The sequence below is a fragment of the Oryctolagus cuniculus genome, chromosome 19, assembly GCF_051225735.1.
Source record: "Oryctolagus cuniculus isolate XC-2025 breed Fujian yellow rabbit chromosome 19, ASM5122573v1, whole genome shotgun sequence".
NCBI classification, from domain to species: domain Eukaryota; kingdom Metazoa; phylum Chordata; class Mammalia; order Lagomorpha; family Leporidae; genus Oryctolagus; species Oryctolagus cuniculus.
In genome coordinates this window covers 11,151,400-11,163,828 of record NC_142885.1, presented here as the reverse complement: position 1 = coordinate 11,163,828, position 12,429 = coordinate 11,151,400, and the positions used below count along the sequence as shown (strand labels likewise).

The following is a 12,429-nucleotide window of genomic DNA, read 5'->3' as shown; positions in this document are numbered from 1 at the left end:
CCGGTTCGAGTCCTGGCTGCTCCACTTCCCATCCATCTCTCTGCTATGGCCTGAGAAAGCAGCAGAAGGTGGCCCAAGTGCTTGAGCCCCTGCACCCGCGTGGGAGACCTGGAAGAAGCTCCTGGCTTCAGCCTGACCCAATCCTGGCCATCGTAGCCATCCGGGGAGTGAACCAGAGGATGGAAGACCTCTCTTGGTGTCCCTCCCTCTCTGTGTCTGTAACTCTCCCTCTCAAATAAATAAATAAATCTTTCAAAAAAGGAAGAAGCAGCAAATATTTGCAAATGAACGTGTACTTCTGTCCCCAGGAATTACACACCATGAATGTGAGAATTTCCCCTCCCCTCTGTGCTCTAGCACAGAGAATGTAGTCAGCAAGGGCTGCACCTGTCAGTCTTGCGCTGTCTCCTGCTAGGACTGGTGCAGTAGACTCTCATCTCGGGACCCCCTTCCCGCCAGGAGCCGGCCAGAGCCTGCCTAAGGCTTCAGCAAGACCTGGAGCTCCAAGATGTCCCCAGGCCCAGCCGGGGCCCCAGGACGCCTCTCCTCACAGCTGCCTCTGCCTGAGCTGACCCCCGCCCTGCTTAGTGCCAGTAAGTGGATGAATTGAGCCACCTGTCTCTCATGTGAACTCAATGGAAGCGTTGGTCCCTGGGTACTTGTATTTTTTTTTTTTTTTTGACAGGCAGAGTGAACAGAGAGAGAGAGAGACAGAGAGACAGGTCTTCCTTTGCCCTTGGTTCACCCTCCAATGGCCGCTACGGCTGGCGCACCGCGCTGATCCGAAGCCAGGAGCCAGGTACTTCTCCTGGTCTCCCATGGGGTGCAGGGCCCAAGCACTTGGGCCATCCTCCACTGCACTCCCGGGCCACAGCAGAGAGCTGGCCTGGAAGAGGGCGACCAGGACAGAATCCGGCGCCCTGACCGGGACTAGAACCCGGTGTGCCGGCGCCACAAGGCGGAGGATTAGCCTAGTGAGCCGCGGCGCCGGCCACCTGGGTACTTGTATTACAACATACTAAGAGTGAAGGTGAAAAGGTCGGGTTAGCAGGCATCGCCCGATCTGTGCAGCCAGGGGCATTGAAAGCAGTATTTCCAAACCACTAACATCGCGTGCGTTTGCCCAAGAATGGGGCCACTTCAAGAAGCCTGCGGAAAGTGGAACGAGAGGATAAGCATGGGGGGGGGGGCTCTGCTGCAGTAGGTTAAGCGTCTGCTTGCGACACCCACATTTCATATCAGAGTGCCCGGTTCAAGTCCCAGCTCTGCTTCCAATGGCAGCTCCCTGCTGTTGCACCCTGGGAAGCAGCAGGTGGCGCTCAAGCCCTTGGGTCTCTGCCATTGACCTGGGAGACCCAGGTGGAGTTCCAGGCTCCTGGTCACTGTGGGCATCTGGGGGGGGGGGGGAACCAACAGATGGGAGATTTCTCTCTCTCTCTCTCTTTCTGCTGATTTTCAAATAAAATGAACATTTTAGCGGTCAGCGCTGTGGCGCAATAGGTTAATCTTCCAACGGTGGCACTGGCATCCCATATGAGCACCAGTTTAATCCCAGCTGCTCCTCTTCCGATCCAGCTCCCTGCTGTGGCCTGGGAAAGCAGTGGAAGATGGCCCAAGCGCTTGCACCTGTGTGGGAGACCCAGAAGAAGCTCCTGGCTGAGGATCGGCCCAGCTCTGGCCGTTGCATCCATTTGGGGAGTGAATCAGTGAATCCCCGTCTCTCCTTCTGTCTGTAACTCTACTTCTCAAATAAATAAATAAAATCTTTAAAAAAATGAACATTTTAAAAAGAAAAATGTTCATTTAAAAAGGCCCATCCCTTGAAGCAGGTGAAGTGAGACTTCTCCCAAAAATAAAACCACTAAAAATATATATACAATGTGCACGTGGCCCACAGGGGCTGCCCACCGCGGAGGAGGCGTGGAGTCTGCCGAGGCCTCTCAGGCTCCCCTCCTCTGCTCTCCCACTGGAATCCAATCTCCCCAGGCTTCAGTCAAAGCCTTCCTCACCCGCTCATGGCCCGCGGACCTGTCATGGCCTGGGCTGCACCTGTGGGTGGCAGCGGGCAGGTGGTGAGAAGTTAGGGCTGAGTGGGCTGCAGGCCAATGGGAATCACCAGGGGCTTCCGGAGCTGAGACCCAGGTTCCTGGTCAGTGGGCGGGGCAGGGCAGGGAGCTCACGCCCCTCCCCTCGCAGGTGTCCGTGATGCCCTCTGACCTTGGGCCTTGCTTTGCAACTGCTGGGGCAGGGAGACAGGTGCACGTGCAGGTGGGAGCCGGCCGTCGTTCCCTGGGGTATAAGATGGCTGGCCGGTGGCTGCCCGCCACTCTGTCGGCACCATGGGGCTGAGCTACGGGCTCTTCGTTTGCCTACTGCTCTGGGGAGGCTCGGAGCTGTGCTGCCCCCAGCCGCTCTGGTTCTGGCAGGGCGGGACCCGCCAGCCCGCGCCCTCCGTGACGCCCGTGGTGGTGGAGTGTCTGGAGGCCCGGCTCGTGGTCACGGTCAGCAGGGACCTTTTTGGCACCGGGAAGCTCATCCAGGAGGCCGACCTCAGCCTGGGCCCCGAGGGCTGCGAGCCCCAGGCCTCCACGGACGCCGTGGTCAGGTTCGAGGTCGGGCTGCATGAATGTGGTAACAGCGTGCAGGTGAGGCTTGGGGCTCCCCGGCCCTGGTGGGCGGATGCGGGTACTGTGGCTGTATGAGCCATAGGGGGTCAGCTGGGGCAGACCCCTCTCGCTTGTCTATAGGCAGGTGGAGCAGCAGTGGGCAGCTCCCTGCCTGGCGTTGTGGAAATCAGATAGGTGGGGTGGAGTCCAGGGGTGGCCGTGCTTTGGGGGCCCCTCCAGGGGGTACCCCCCTAACTCCTGAGGACTTAAGCCTTCTTCCATGGCCAGCACTGGGGGAGGAGGGTCCACCAGGTACTGGCTTGGAGGCCTTGGGAACTCGGAGGAGAGACTTCCTATCCCATTCCTACCTGGCTTCCTACGAACGCACCTGGGAAAACAGAAGATGGTTCAAGCCCTTGGGCCCCTGCACCCATGCAGGAAACCAAGATGGCTGCTGGCTTCAGCCTGGTGTAGCCTCAGCTGTTGTGGCCACTTGTGGGGTGAAGCAGTAGTTGGAAGACCTCTTTATCTATGTCAGTTGGACTTTCCAAACTGTCTCAAGAGAAAGAGGGTTGGGGAAGAGGGGAGAGGGGAGAGGGGAGAGATCTTCCATCTGCTGGTTCACTCCCCAAATGGCTGCAACAGCCGGGGCTGGGCCAGGCTGAAGCCAAGAGCCAGAAACTACATTCGGGTCTCCCACATGGGTGGCAGGGGCCCAAGGACTTTGGGCCATCCTCCACTGCTTTCCCAGCCACACTAGAGAGCTGGATTGGGTGTGGGGCAGCCAGGTGCTCCGGCATGAGATGCTGATGTGAGCACAGCTTGAGCTGCCACATGCCGAGGGAGGCCAGTGTGCAAAGCTTGGAGGAAAAAGTGGAGCGGGGTTGTCCTGCAGGCCTTGATGCTGCTGACTGGCTCCCTGCAGGTGACTCCGAGCCAACGGGGCTCATGGAGGCAAGAGACCTCAGCATCCAGACCAGCCCCTCTCCCCCAAGTCAGTGGAGAAACGGGCTCAGACCACAACAAGGGGGCTCTCCCCCATCCTCCCAATCCTGGAGCAGGAGCTTGGCCGAGGCGGGGCCAGCTGGGCCCTGGAGCCTCCAGCCGGAGCTCCGATCCCACGTGTGGTTTCCAGGCTCGGGTGTTGGTGGCAGGTGGGGGTCCTTGTTTCCCTGGAGAGGGGGACCCCCGAGCAGCCAGGAGTTATCTGAGGGATAATTAAAGCTCGGTGACTCCCAAGCCTCACGCATTAGGAGCACGTGGGAGGCTTCCGAAATGCCACTGTCCAGGCTGCGCTGGGCGCTAAACCAGAGCCAGGCACGGGGCTCTGCCCTGCAACCCCTGGTGACCTCAAGGCCCAGCAAAGCCCAGCTGCTTCCTTCTCCACTGCTGCGTCCCCAGGACCATGGCCGGCCGACCGGGCCCTGTGCCTGCCCTGACCTGCAGTCCTTAACCCTTGACGAGGGGCCCCTCAAGGTTTGCCAGGGGCTGGAGGCTGAGGCTGGGGCCGGGTGGCCACCTGCGCCCCAGGTGCTCCTCTCCCTAGGCAGGCCCCTCCTCCTCCCTCTGCAGGCCCCCTGGGGGGGTGCCGATTGCCCTAGCTGCACCTGCCTGTGCTCTCCTGCCTCCGGCTTCCCTTCTGTGAAATGGGCCTGCGAGTAGGGCAGAACGGTGACAGGTGTGCAGGAAGTTCAAGTTCCTGGGACTCAGGCTGCTGCTTTGGAGCCTCCCCCCACCCCCACCCCGAGAAAGGAACCCCTGTGAGAAGGGGAGAGTGGCTGGGCGCTGTTGAGCTGATGCAGACCTCAGTCCTGTCTGTCCCCTGCCCCCCCCCAACTGGCCAGCAGAAGAGCCTGAGTCCTCCCCGCCCCCACACACCTGCTCACCCTCACTGCATCCTCGCAGGGGTGGAGCGTCCTGGGGGCTGTGACGCTGGTGGGCTTCACCCCTCCCGTTCCCTTCAGGTGACTGACGACTCCCTGGTGTACAGCTCCTTCCTGCTCCACGACCCCCGCCCCGCGGGAAACCTGTCCATCCTCAGGACCAACCGCGCCGAGGTCCCCATCGAGTGCCGCTACCCCAGGTTGGTGTGGGACGGTTGGCCGGCCGCGTGCACCCTGGAGCGAGGGCCCCGGACGTGACAGCAGGGCTGTGAGGCGGCCCCTGCCCTGTGCCCCGGGTGGGAATGCGGGATCTGCCGGGTCCACTCCGAGCCCTTGAAATGCATCTGGGGCAGCTGCAGGGGGTGCGCCCAGCTCCTGGGAGGCCAACTGTGCTACGGTGGCTTCTGCCCTCTGCCCTGGGCCTGCAACCTGCCCTCTGCCCGTGGCCCTGGTCCCTGGTGTGAAGAGTGTGCCTTGCCCTGCCGGTGGCTCCCACAGATGAGGTGGAGTCCCATACCAGGCACATGCTCAGCCCTTGAGCAGGCTGGAGGCTTGATGCCGGCATGAAGGTGCTGACCCGAGGACTCGGCCACAGGCCTGGAGGAGGCTCCCGGATGACCACCCTTGCCCCGGGCAGGGTCGTGTGGGCACACATCCAGGGCAGGGCAGGGCAGCGGGCCCCTAGCAGCCTGGGTCCCTAAAGCAAGCAGGACAAGCAGACTCAATGTTCAGATTGAGATCCCTCAGTGAGCGCCACCCAGGACGGGTGAGGACTGCTTCTCGCCCCAGGGGGTCACCTGAGAGCAGGTGGAGAACTGGGTGAGGAGCTGAGGCCCACCCTCTGACAGCCGGGGTGGGGGGAGATTAAGGAGCCGAGGGCAGGGTGCTGAGCCAGCCCTCCTGGGGCCATGGCCATCCCTGAACTCAGTAGCTCTACCTGATGCAGACGGACCCAGCCTCCAGGCTGCAGATGCCCTGGGGTGACGTGCTGTAGGCTGGGACGCTTTGACCAGCTCCGGGTACCTCGTCACAGGTGCGTCACTCGGAGGAGCAGCCCCTGCCCATTGACCTTGGGTCAGTGGGGTGGACGTCTGCAGCCACCTGGTCCCCCTCTCACAGGCCAGGGACCCGCCTGTGCCCGGCACGATCTCAGGTTCTCTTGCTGGCTTCTGGAGGGCCAAAGCCCATTTGTGCTTGTCTCTAACGGACTTTCTCAACCTTGACCCCTGCCCCCGCTCAAGAATTCCGAGGAGGACATGCAGTACAGGCAGGGCCCCCTGCCCCGGACCCCAGACTTGGCTGAAGCCGAAGAGGGGCAGATGTGGGTCTAGGAGCCAAGTGTGGAAGCTTGGATACCTTGGCACGCAGCACGCACTGGGCCACTCGTGGGTGCGGAGGTTGGGGGAGGGGGTGCAGTAAAGGACTGGCTTCAGCCTTGGGTGTCTGTTGGCGCTTCCGTTCTTAGCCATGGCCCAACGTGGGCCCAAGTGGGCAGGCCCGGGCAGCTTGGTCCCTCTCCCAGGCAGGGCAACGTGAGCAGCCGGGCGATCCTGCCGACCTGGGTGCCCTTCTGGACCACGGTACTGTCAGAGGAGAGGCTGGTGTTCTCCCTGCGCCTCATGGAGGGTAAGCTGGGGGTGGCGGTTGCCTGGGGGGAGCTGCTGTGAGAGCCTAGGGCTGTCTCAGCCCCGGCTATGCCTTCCAGAGAACTGGAGCCGAGAAAAGATGTCCCCCACCTTCCACCTGGGCGACACGGCCCACCTGCAGGCAGAGGTCCGCACGGGCAGCCACCCGCCCCTGCTGCTGTTCGTGGATCGCTGCGTGGCCACCCCGACACGGGACCAGAGCGGCTCCCCCTATCACACCATCGTGGACTTGCACGGGTGAGGGTTGGGGCTCCCTCTCTTGGGTGACCTTCCTGGCGGGGTGACCGGCCTCTCCGCGACCTCTGATGGCCTTCTCTTGCTCTCCTTCAAGCTGTCTTGTGGATGGCCTCTCCGATGGGGCTTCCAAGTTCAAAGCCCCCAGGCCGAAGCCGGACGTGCTCCAGTTCATGGTGGCCGTGTTCCACTTCGCTAATGACTCCAGGCACACGGTAACTCTGGTCTATTCTATAGCCTGGAAGCAGGTGGGACGCTGGGTCGGGCTTAGTAACCCCCTGGTATTCCTTAGAGCTCATCAGCCCAGGACTTCCTGCTCGGGCCCCCATCTGAGTGACAAGGGACCAAGCAGATCAAGCCATGGGCTGCAGCGAGGTCTCCCTGGAGAAGGCAGGAGCAACAGAGCCTTACGAGGCTGGTAGGAGACCTTGCAGGATGGAGAGGGGCAGGGGTCCTAGAAATGGGGGGCAAGCAGAGAACCAGGAGACTGAGCTGATAGCTCGAGCGACAACTATGAGGTCTGGAGACCTTGTCCTCACCAAGGCCAGCAGGGCAGAGGTCCCGCCTTCTGCAGGCTTTCTCCAAGGGCAAAGAAGGCGGGTCTGGAGGTCTGGGCAGCGTAGCCTCAGGATTTATAGGAGCCAGCTCCACCTGCAGACAGGTGTCTGGGCCCCACCTCCGGGGGTCTGGGAGGAGCCTGGGCTTTGCAGTCCTAAGGAGCTTACAGGTGAACCTACTTCTACTCAGCAAACCACTAAGATAAGCCTACCCCTGAAGCCCAAGAGGGGGAGGGAGGTGAGGATGGCTCCCTCCCGCAGGCAGGGATGGGGCAGGGCGGGCAGGGATGGGGCAGGGGGCCCGGCCTGGAGCCAGGTCAGGTGGTGCTGGCAAGGCTCACAAGTGAAGACCAGGTAGCTCGCGCACCAGCTCCCTGAGTGGGGAGTGGGGGTGGTGGCGGTTAGCAGAACCGGTGAGGGGGAAGTGAATAAAACAGTTCTCAGCGCTAGCTCCCTGGCACTGGGCTGGAAAGGGGAAACTAAGGCTGGTGTTCCCCTGGCAGGGTGGGGCCTGGCCTCCCCTGTCTCCTATCTCTGATGCTTCCCACATACACGCAGTTGGAAGAGGTTTAAAGTCAATGCCTCCGAGTTCGACCGTTAGGTGGGGTAGGGATGATCTGAGCAAAACTCTATCATTTTGCTTGGAAGTGCAACAGATGTCACAAACATCAGGTGATTGTTTGCTTCTAAAAACCGGAGGTGGAGCTGGAGCTGTGGAGCTTGGGTTAAGCCGCCTGTAGCGGGGAGTGCGGCTTTGGGTCCTGGCTATGATCCAGCTCACTACTAACGTGCCTGGGAAAGCAGCAGAAGATAGTTGGAGTCTTAGGGCCCAGGAGATAAGGACGGCGGGCCAGGCTCCTTGCTTCAGCTTGGCTAGCACAACTTGCTCTGCCACTCAGCCTTTCTTTCAAATATAGCCTCTTTTTTTTTTTTTTTTCTCTACATTGAAAGAAGCTAGAGTGCCCCATCCAGTGGTTCTCCCCAAACACCCACAATGGGTCAATGGCCAGGACTGGGTCCAGGGTTCAATCCAGGAACTCAATCCAGATCTCTCACATGGGTGTTGGAGCCAACACCTGCTGCCTCCCAGGATCAGCATTAGCAGAGAGCTGGAGCAGACACTGGGAGGCAGGTGCCTTAACTGTCGGCTAAATGCCCACCTCCCTACCACCAGGTGACTTTTCATAAAGATGTACTTACTTCAAAGGCAGAGAGGTCTTCCATCTGCTGGTTCACTCCCCAGATGGCTGCAACGGCTTCAGAGCCAGGAGTGTGTTCCGGGTCTCCCCTGTGGGTGCAGGGGCCCAAGGGCTTAGGCCATCTTCCACTGCTTTCCCAGGCCGTAGCAGAGAGCTGGATCAGAAGTGGAGCAGCCAGGACTCGAACCGGCGCCCATGTGGGATGCCAGCACTGCAGGTGGTGGCTTTACCCACTATGCCACAGTGCCGGCCCCAGGGCCAGGCAATTCTAACAAGTAATCAGCTGTGCAGTCCACTGAGGGCTGGGCAGCATTGGGGACACCAGGGGGAGTTTGCAGACTGTTCCACGATGCTCCCTTCCTGGCCTCCACAGCCTTGTAGGAAGAACAAGGGTTTCACGCAGGCTGGCAGACTGCAGGAGGGCAAGAAGCAAGACAGAGTGGGCCTGAAGCTCTCGCTTGGCGGGCCGAGTGGGGTGGGAGAACGGACAGGTGGGCAGAAGGTATCCTGGCCCACAGAAGGGGTGTTAGGGTGGAAGATCCTGGCCGGGGTAGGGAGTTGAAATGGCTCTGTGGGGCAGAGGATGGGGAAACAGTGTCAGGGGGGTGGCCAGCAGCAGGGGTGCAAATGGAGCTGGTGCCCAACTAGCAGGGCAGTGTTGACCATGGGTGGCAGGGATGGCTGTACAGCCCTAAGAGACCAGGACGACCTGCCTGAAGAGCTGCAGGGATCTCTGGCTCCGGGTAAGGCCAGAGGGATGGCTGGGAGGAAGCCAAGGACAGAAGCAGTTGTCTGTTGTGGGTAGTGATGCTGAGAGGGCGACGGAAGCCTTCCTCCTGGGACGGGGTGGGGGAGGGGGTGTCAGCCGGTCAAGGGCAGGTGGTAGATGTAGGAGCCCTGCAGAAGCTGCTGCTGGTATGGCGCCCCCTACCTGGGCAGGCAGCGAGGGACGGGCGGTGACTTAGCAATGCTCCATCCCGGGCTCATCCTGGAGTCCGATTCCTTTTTTTTTTAAATTTTACTTGAAAGCCCTAGTTACAGAGAGGGAGAAGCAGAGAATCTTCCATCTGCTGATTCAGTCCCCAAATGGCTGCAAAGGCCAGAGCTGTGCCGATCCGGAGCCAGGAGCTTCTTCCAGGTCTCCCACATGGGTGCAGGGGCCCAAGCACCTGGGCCATCTTCCACTGCTTTCCCAGGCCACAGCAGAGAGCTGGAGCAGAAGTGGAGCAGCCGGGTCTCGAACTGGCGCCCATATGGGATGCCAGCACTGCAGGCGGCAGCTTTACCCGCTATACCACAGCGCCGGCCCCAAGTCTGATTCCTTAAGCCCAGGATGGAGCACGTGAAGTGGGCGAGTCTGGGAGAGATGGACTTCTAGTCTAGAATCGGCTTTGCTACTTGTGCAATTTTGGATGAATTAACCCCTAAACCTTGAGCTTCCTTTGGCTTCATTGGAAAGGTAGAAACAGACAGCTCCCACCCTCTGGCTGATGTCTCCAATGCCATCGTCACGGTTGGGGTTGGCTGGAGCCGGGTGCCTAGGACTCAATCCGGGTCTCCCATGTGGTTGGCAGGCACCCAGCTACCTGGGCCACTGCTGCCTTCTAGGGCGCCCACTCGCTAGCAGGAAGCTGAGGAGCCCAGAATGGAACAGAATCGGGTACTGCAATATGGGCTCTGAGCCCAAGTAGCAACTTTACCTCTGCACCAAACGCCTGTCCCCTACCACTTTAGAGATGGGGCTTAGTCCTGCAGCCTGCCGAGGATCAAGGGTCTTGTTAGAGCCGCTGGTGGCAGGGTGCGCGTTTGAGCTAATGATGTGTCCCATGTCAGCATGCTCGGGTTTGGTTCACTCCCCAAACGCCTGCAACAGCCAGGGCTGGGCCAAGCTGAAGCCAGGAACCGGGAGCACCAGCCGGGTCTCCGTGCTTGAGCCACTACCTGCTGCCTTCCAGGGTGTGCATCAGCAGGAGGCCGGGTTTTTTTATTACTTTGACAGGCAGAGTGGACAGTGAAAGAAAGGTCTTCCTTTGCCATTGGCTCACCCTCCAATGGCTGCTGCGGCCGGCGCACTGCGCTGATCCGAAGGCAGGAGCCAGGTACTTCTCCTGGTCTCCCATGCGGGTGCAGGGCCCAAGCACCTGGGCCATCCTCCACTGCACTCCCGGGCCACAGCAGAGAGCTGGCCTGGAAGAGGGGCAACTGGGACAGAATCCGGCGCCCTGACCGGGACTAGAACCCGGTGTGCCGGCGCCGCAAGGTGGAGGATTAGCCTAGTGAGCCGCAGTGCCAGCAGGAGGCCGGATCTTAAACAACATGGCTGGGACTCGGACCAGGCACTTGTGGGATGCAGGCGTCATCTATAGGGGCTTAACCCGCTGCACCATAATGCCTGCTCACCAAGGGGAAAAATTCTTGGGGCCTGCGCTGTGGCACAGTGGGTTAAAGCCCTGGCCTGAGTCACCGGCATCCTGTATGGGCACCAGTTCTAGTCCCAGCTGCTCCTCTTCCAATCCAGCTCCCTGCTACGGCCTGGGAAAGCAGTAGAATACGGCTCAAGTGCTTGGGCTCCTGCACCCAAATGGGAGACCAGGAAGAAGCTCCTGGCTCCACATCAGCACAGCTCCGGCCATTGTGGCCGTCTGGGGAATGAACCAGCAGATGGAAGACCTCTCTGTCTCTACTTCTCTGTAGCTGTCCTTCAAATAGAACTTTTTAAACATTTAAAGTCACTGGCACAGCCTGGAGCTCCGCTCTGGAACTCAGTCTGCTCACAGCTGCTGTTTCTCCCAGGTCTACATCACGTGTCACCTGAGGGTCATTCCTGCCCAGCAAGCCCCGGACCGGCTCAACAAGGCTTGTTCTTTCAACCAGTCCTCCAGCAGGTGAGCAGGCCCGAGCCTGAGCGCCCCCTCCCCCTGCATCTGTTCCCCTCCGACACACACAGACCTTAGCTGCTCTCTTACTACTCTCTCAGCTGGGCCCCGGTGGAAGGCAGTGCAGACATCTGTGAGTGTTGCGGCAACGGTGACTGTGACCTCATCGCAGGCTCCCCCATGAACCAGAACCATGCTGCCCGGTCCTCTCTGCGAAGCCGCAGGCACGGTATGACGTGGGACAGCCACTGCCCTCCCTGTGGCCTTGGCCAACAGCTGCAGCTCCACCCTTGTTCCCTGTCAGGGCCGCCTAGCCCCAGGGGAAGGCAGACTCTGTCTCTTACACAGAAACCCTGGGGCTAGGTAGGAAGGGGTCTAGGTGCCCACCCGGGTGGCGGCTGCTTTAGCCCTGCCATGAGCTTGGGCCCCTGCTGGTAGGCATGTGGACAGGGCTGATGCCACTGTTCATGGGCTAAACCAGTAGATTTTACACTAAGAGCTAAACCTACAATTGGACTCCTGGCTAGGGACCAAGGTGACACTCGGGTGTTCTGTGCCTCTCACAGTGACGGAAGAAGCAGACGTCACCGTGGGCCCGCTGATCTTCCTGGGGAAGGCTGGTGACCCTGCCGGCACAGAGGGGCTGGCCTCTGCTGCGCAGGCGACCCTGGTGCTGGGCTTCGGCATGGCCACCATTGTGTTCCTGGCTGTGGCTGCTGTGGTCCTGGGCCTCACCAGGGGGCGCCACGCTGCTTCCCACCCCAGGTCTGCTTCCCAATAAAAAATCATGACTTCTGGGAGTCCTTCAGTGGGGACAGATGGGTGGGGGGAGTGGGTCAGTTGTCACCCAGAGCCCAGCGATTGCATCGCCAGTGAGAGGCCAGCGCTTGGTAGGCCCACCTGTGGCCTCTGGCTTCAAGTATCAAAGTCCCTCCTGGGGTCAGGGCTCCCCCTTCTCCCAGGGACACGTGGAACCTGCTGGTGATAAAGGCAGGGTGGGGCCCAGCCAGCCTCCTCCCAGCTCGAAGCTTGGGTCTCCCGGTCCCATGGATCTGACTCCAGGGCCAGGGAAGCAAGAAGACTTCCAATCCCCCTTCCCTAGGGGCCATGGGGGCAGGGTCTCCATCTACATTCAGGGGGCCCAAGGTCCAGAGCTGGCTGGTTCTGTACCATCAGGCAGGGACCTTAGCTCTGCTTCCTGCCCCGTCTGGGGCGATGGCCTTGAGCTGGGCGCTGTGGAGTGCACTGTTCTGGGTAATAACTGGCCGTGGGCTCTGGGAGAAGGGGTTTCTCGGCTCTAGGGGCTGGGAGGCCTGGGCCCTGCCTTGGTCTTGCTGTCCTGGCCCCCAGGAACTGAGAGTGGGCTGGGGTGGGGGGCCTGCTGACCCCGTCTCCCTTGGGAGATGGCCTCGTGTGTTTTGCTGTCCG

At 60.6% G+C, this 12,429-nt stretch overlaps 1 protein-coding gene across 2 annotated transcripts; it reads left to right on the top strand.

Moving 5' to 3' along the window:
* Nucleotides 1–2,274: 2,274 nt before the first annotated feature.
* Nucleotides 2,275–11,796, top strand: ZP3 (zona pellucida glycoprotein 3). 2 transcript variants are annotated; one of them, XM_089320609.1, is made up of 8 exons: nucleotides 2,275–2,645; nucleotides 4,571–4,689; nucleotides 5,955–6,115; nucleotides 6,195–6,372; nucleotides 6,467–6,584; nucleotides 10,919–11,010; nucleotides 11,103–11,230; nucleotides 11,568–11,796. In XM_089320609.1, the coding sequence occupies exons 1-8, from the start codon at nucleotides 2,340–2,342 to the stop codon at nucleotides 11,780–11,782; spliced, it is 1,317 nt and encodes a 438-aa protein (XP_089176735.1). In that variant the 5' UTR covers nucleotides 2,275–2,339; the 3' UTR covers nucleotides 11,783–11,796. The 2 variants fall into 2 exon arrangements, with proteins under 2 accessions (XP_089176735.1, NP_001182649.1); NM_001195720.1 differs by having other exon boundaries at nucleotides 2,340–2,645; nucleotides 6,012–6,115; nucleotides 11,568–11,795.
* Nucleotides 11,797–12,429: the final 633 nt, after the last annotated feature.

What these genes read in the sequence shown, in the direction of transcription:
- ZP3 (XM_089320609.1), top strand. Translation starts at nt 2,340, where the DNA reads ATGGGGCTGAGCTACGGGCTCTTCGTTTGCCTACTGCTCTGGGGAGGC. An exon ending in AATGTGGTAACAGCGTGCAG is followed by an intron (nt 2,646 to 4,570) that starts GTGAGGCTTGGG and finishes CGTTCCCTTCAG; the next exon opens with GTGACTGACGACTCCCTGGT. An exon ending in TTCAACCAGTCCTCCAGCAG is followed by an intron (nt 11,011 to 11,102) that starts GTGAGCAGGCCC and finishes CTACTCTCTCAG; the next exon opens with CTGGGCCCCGGTGGAAGGCA.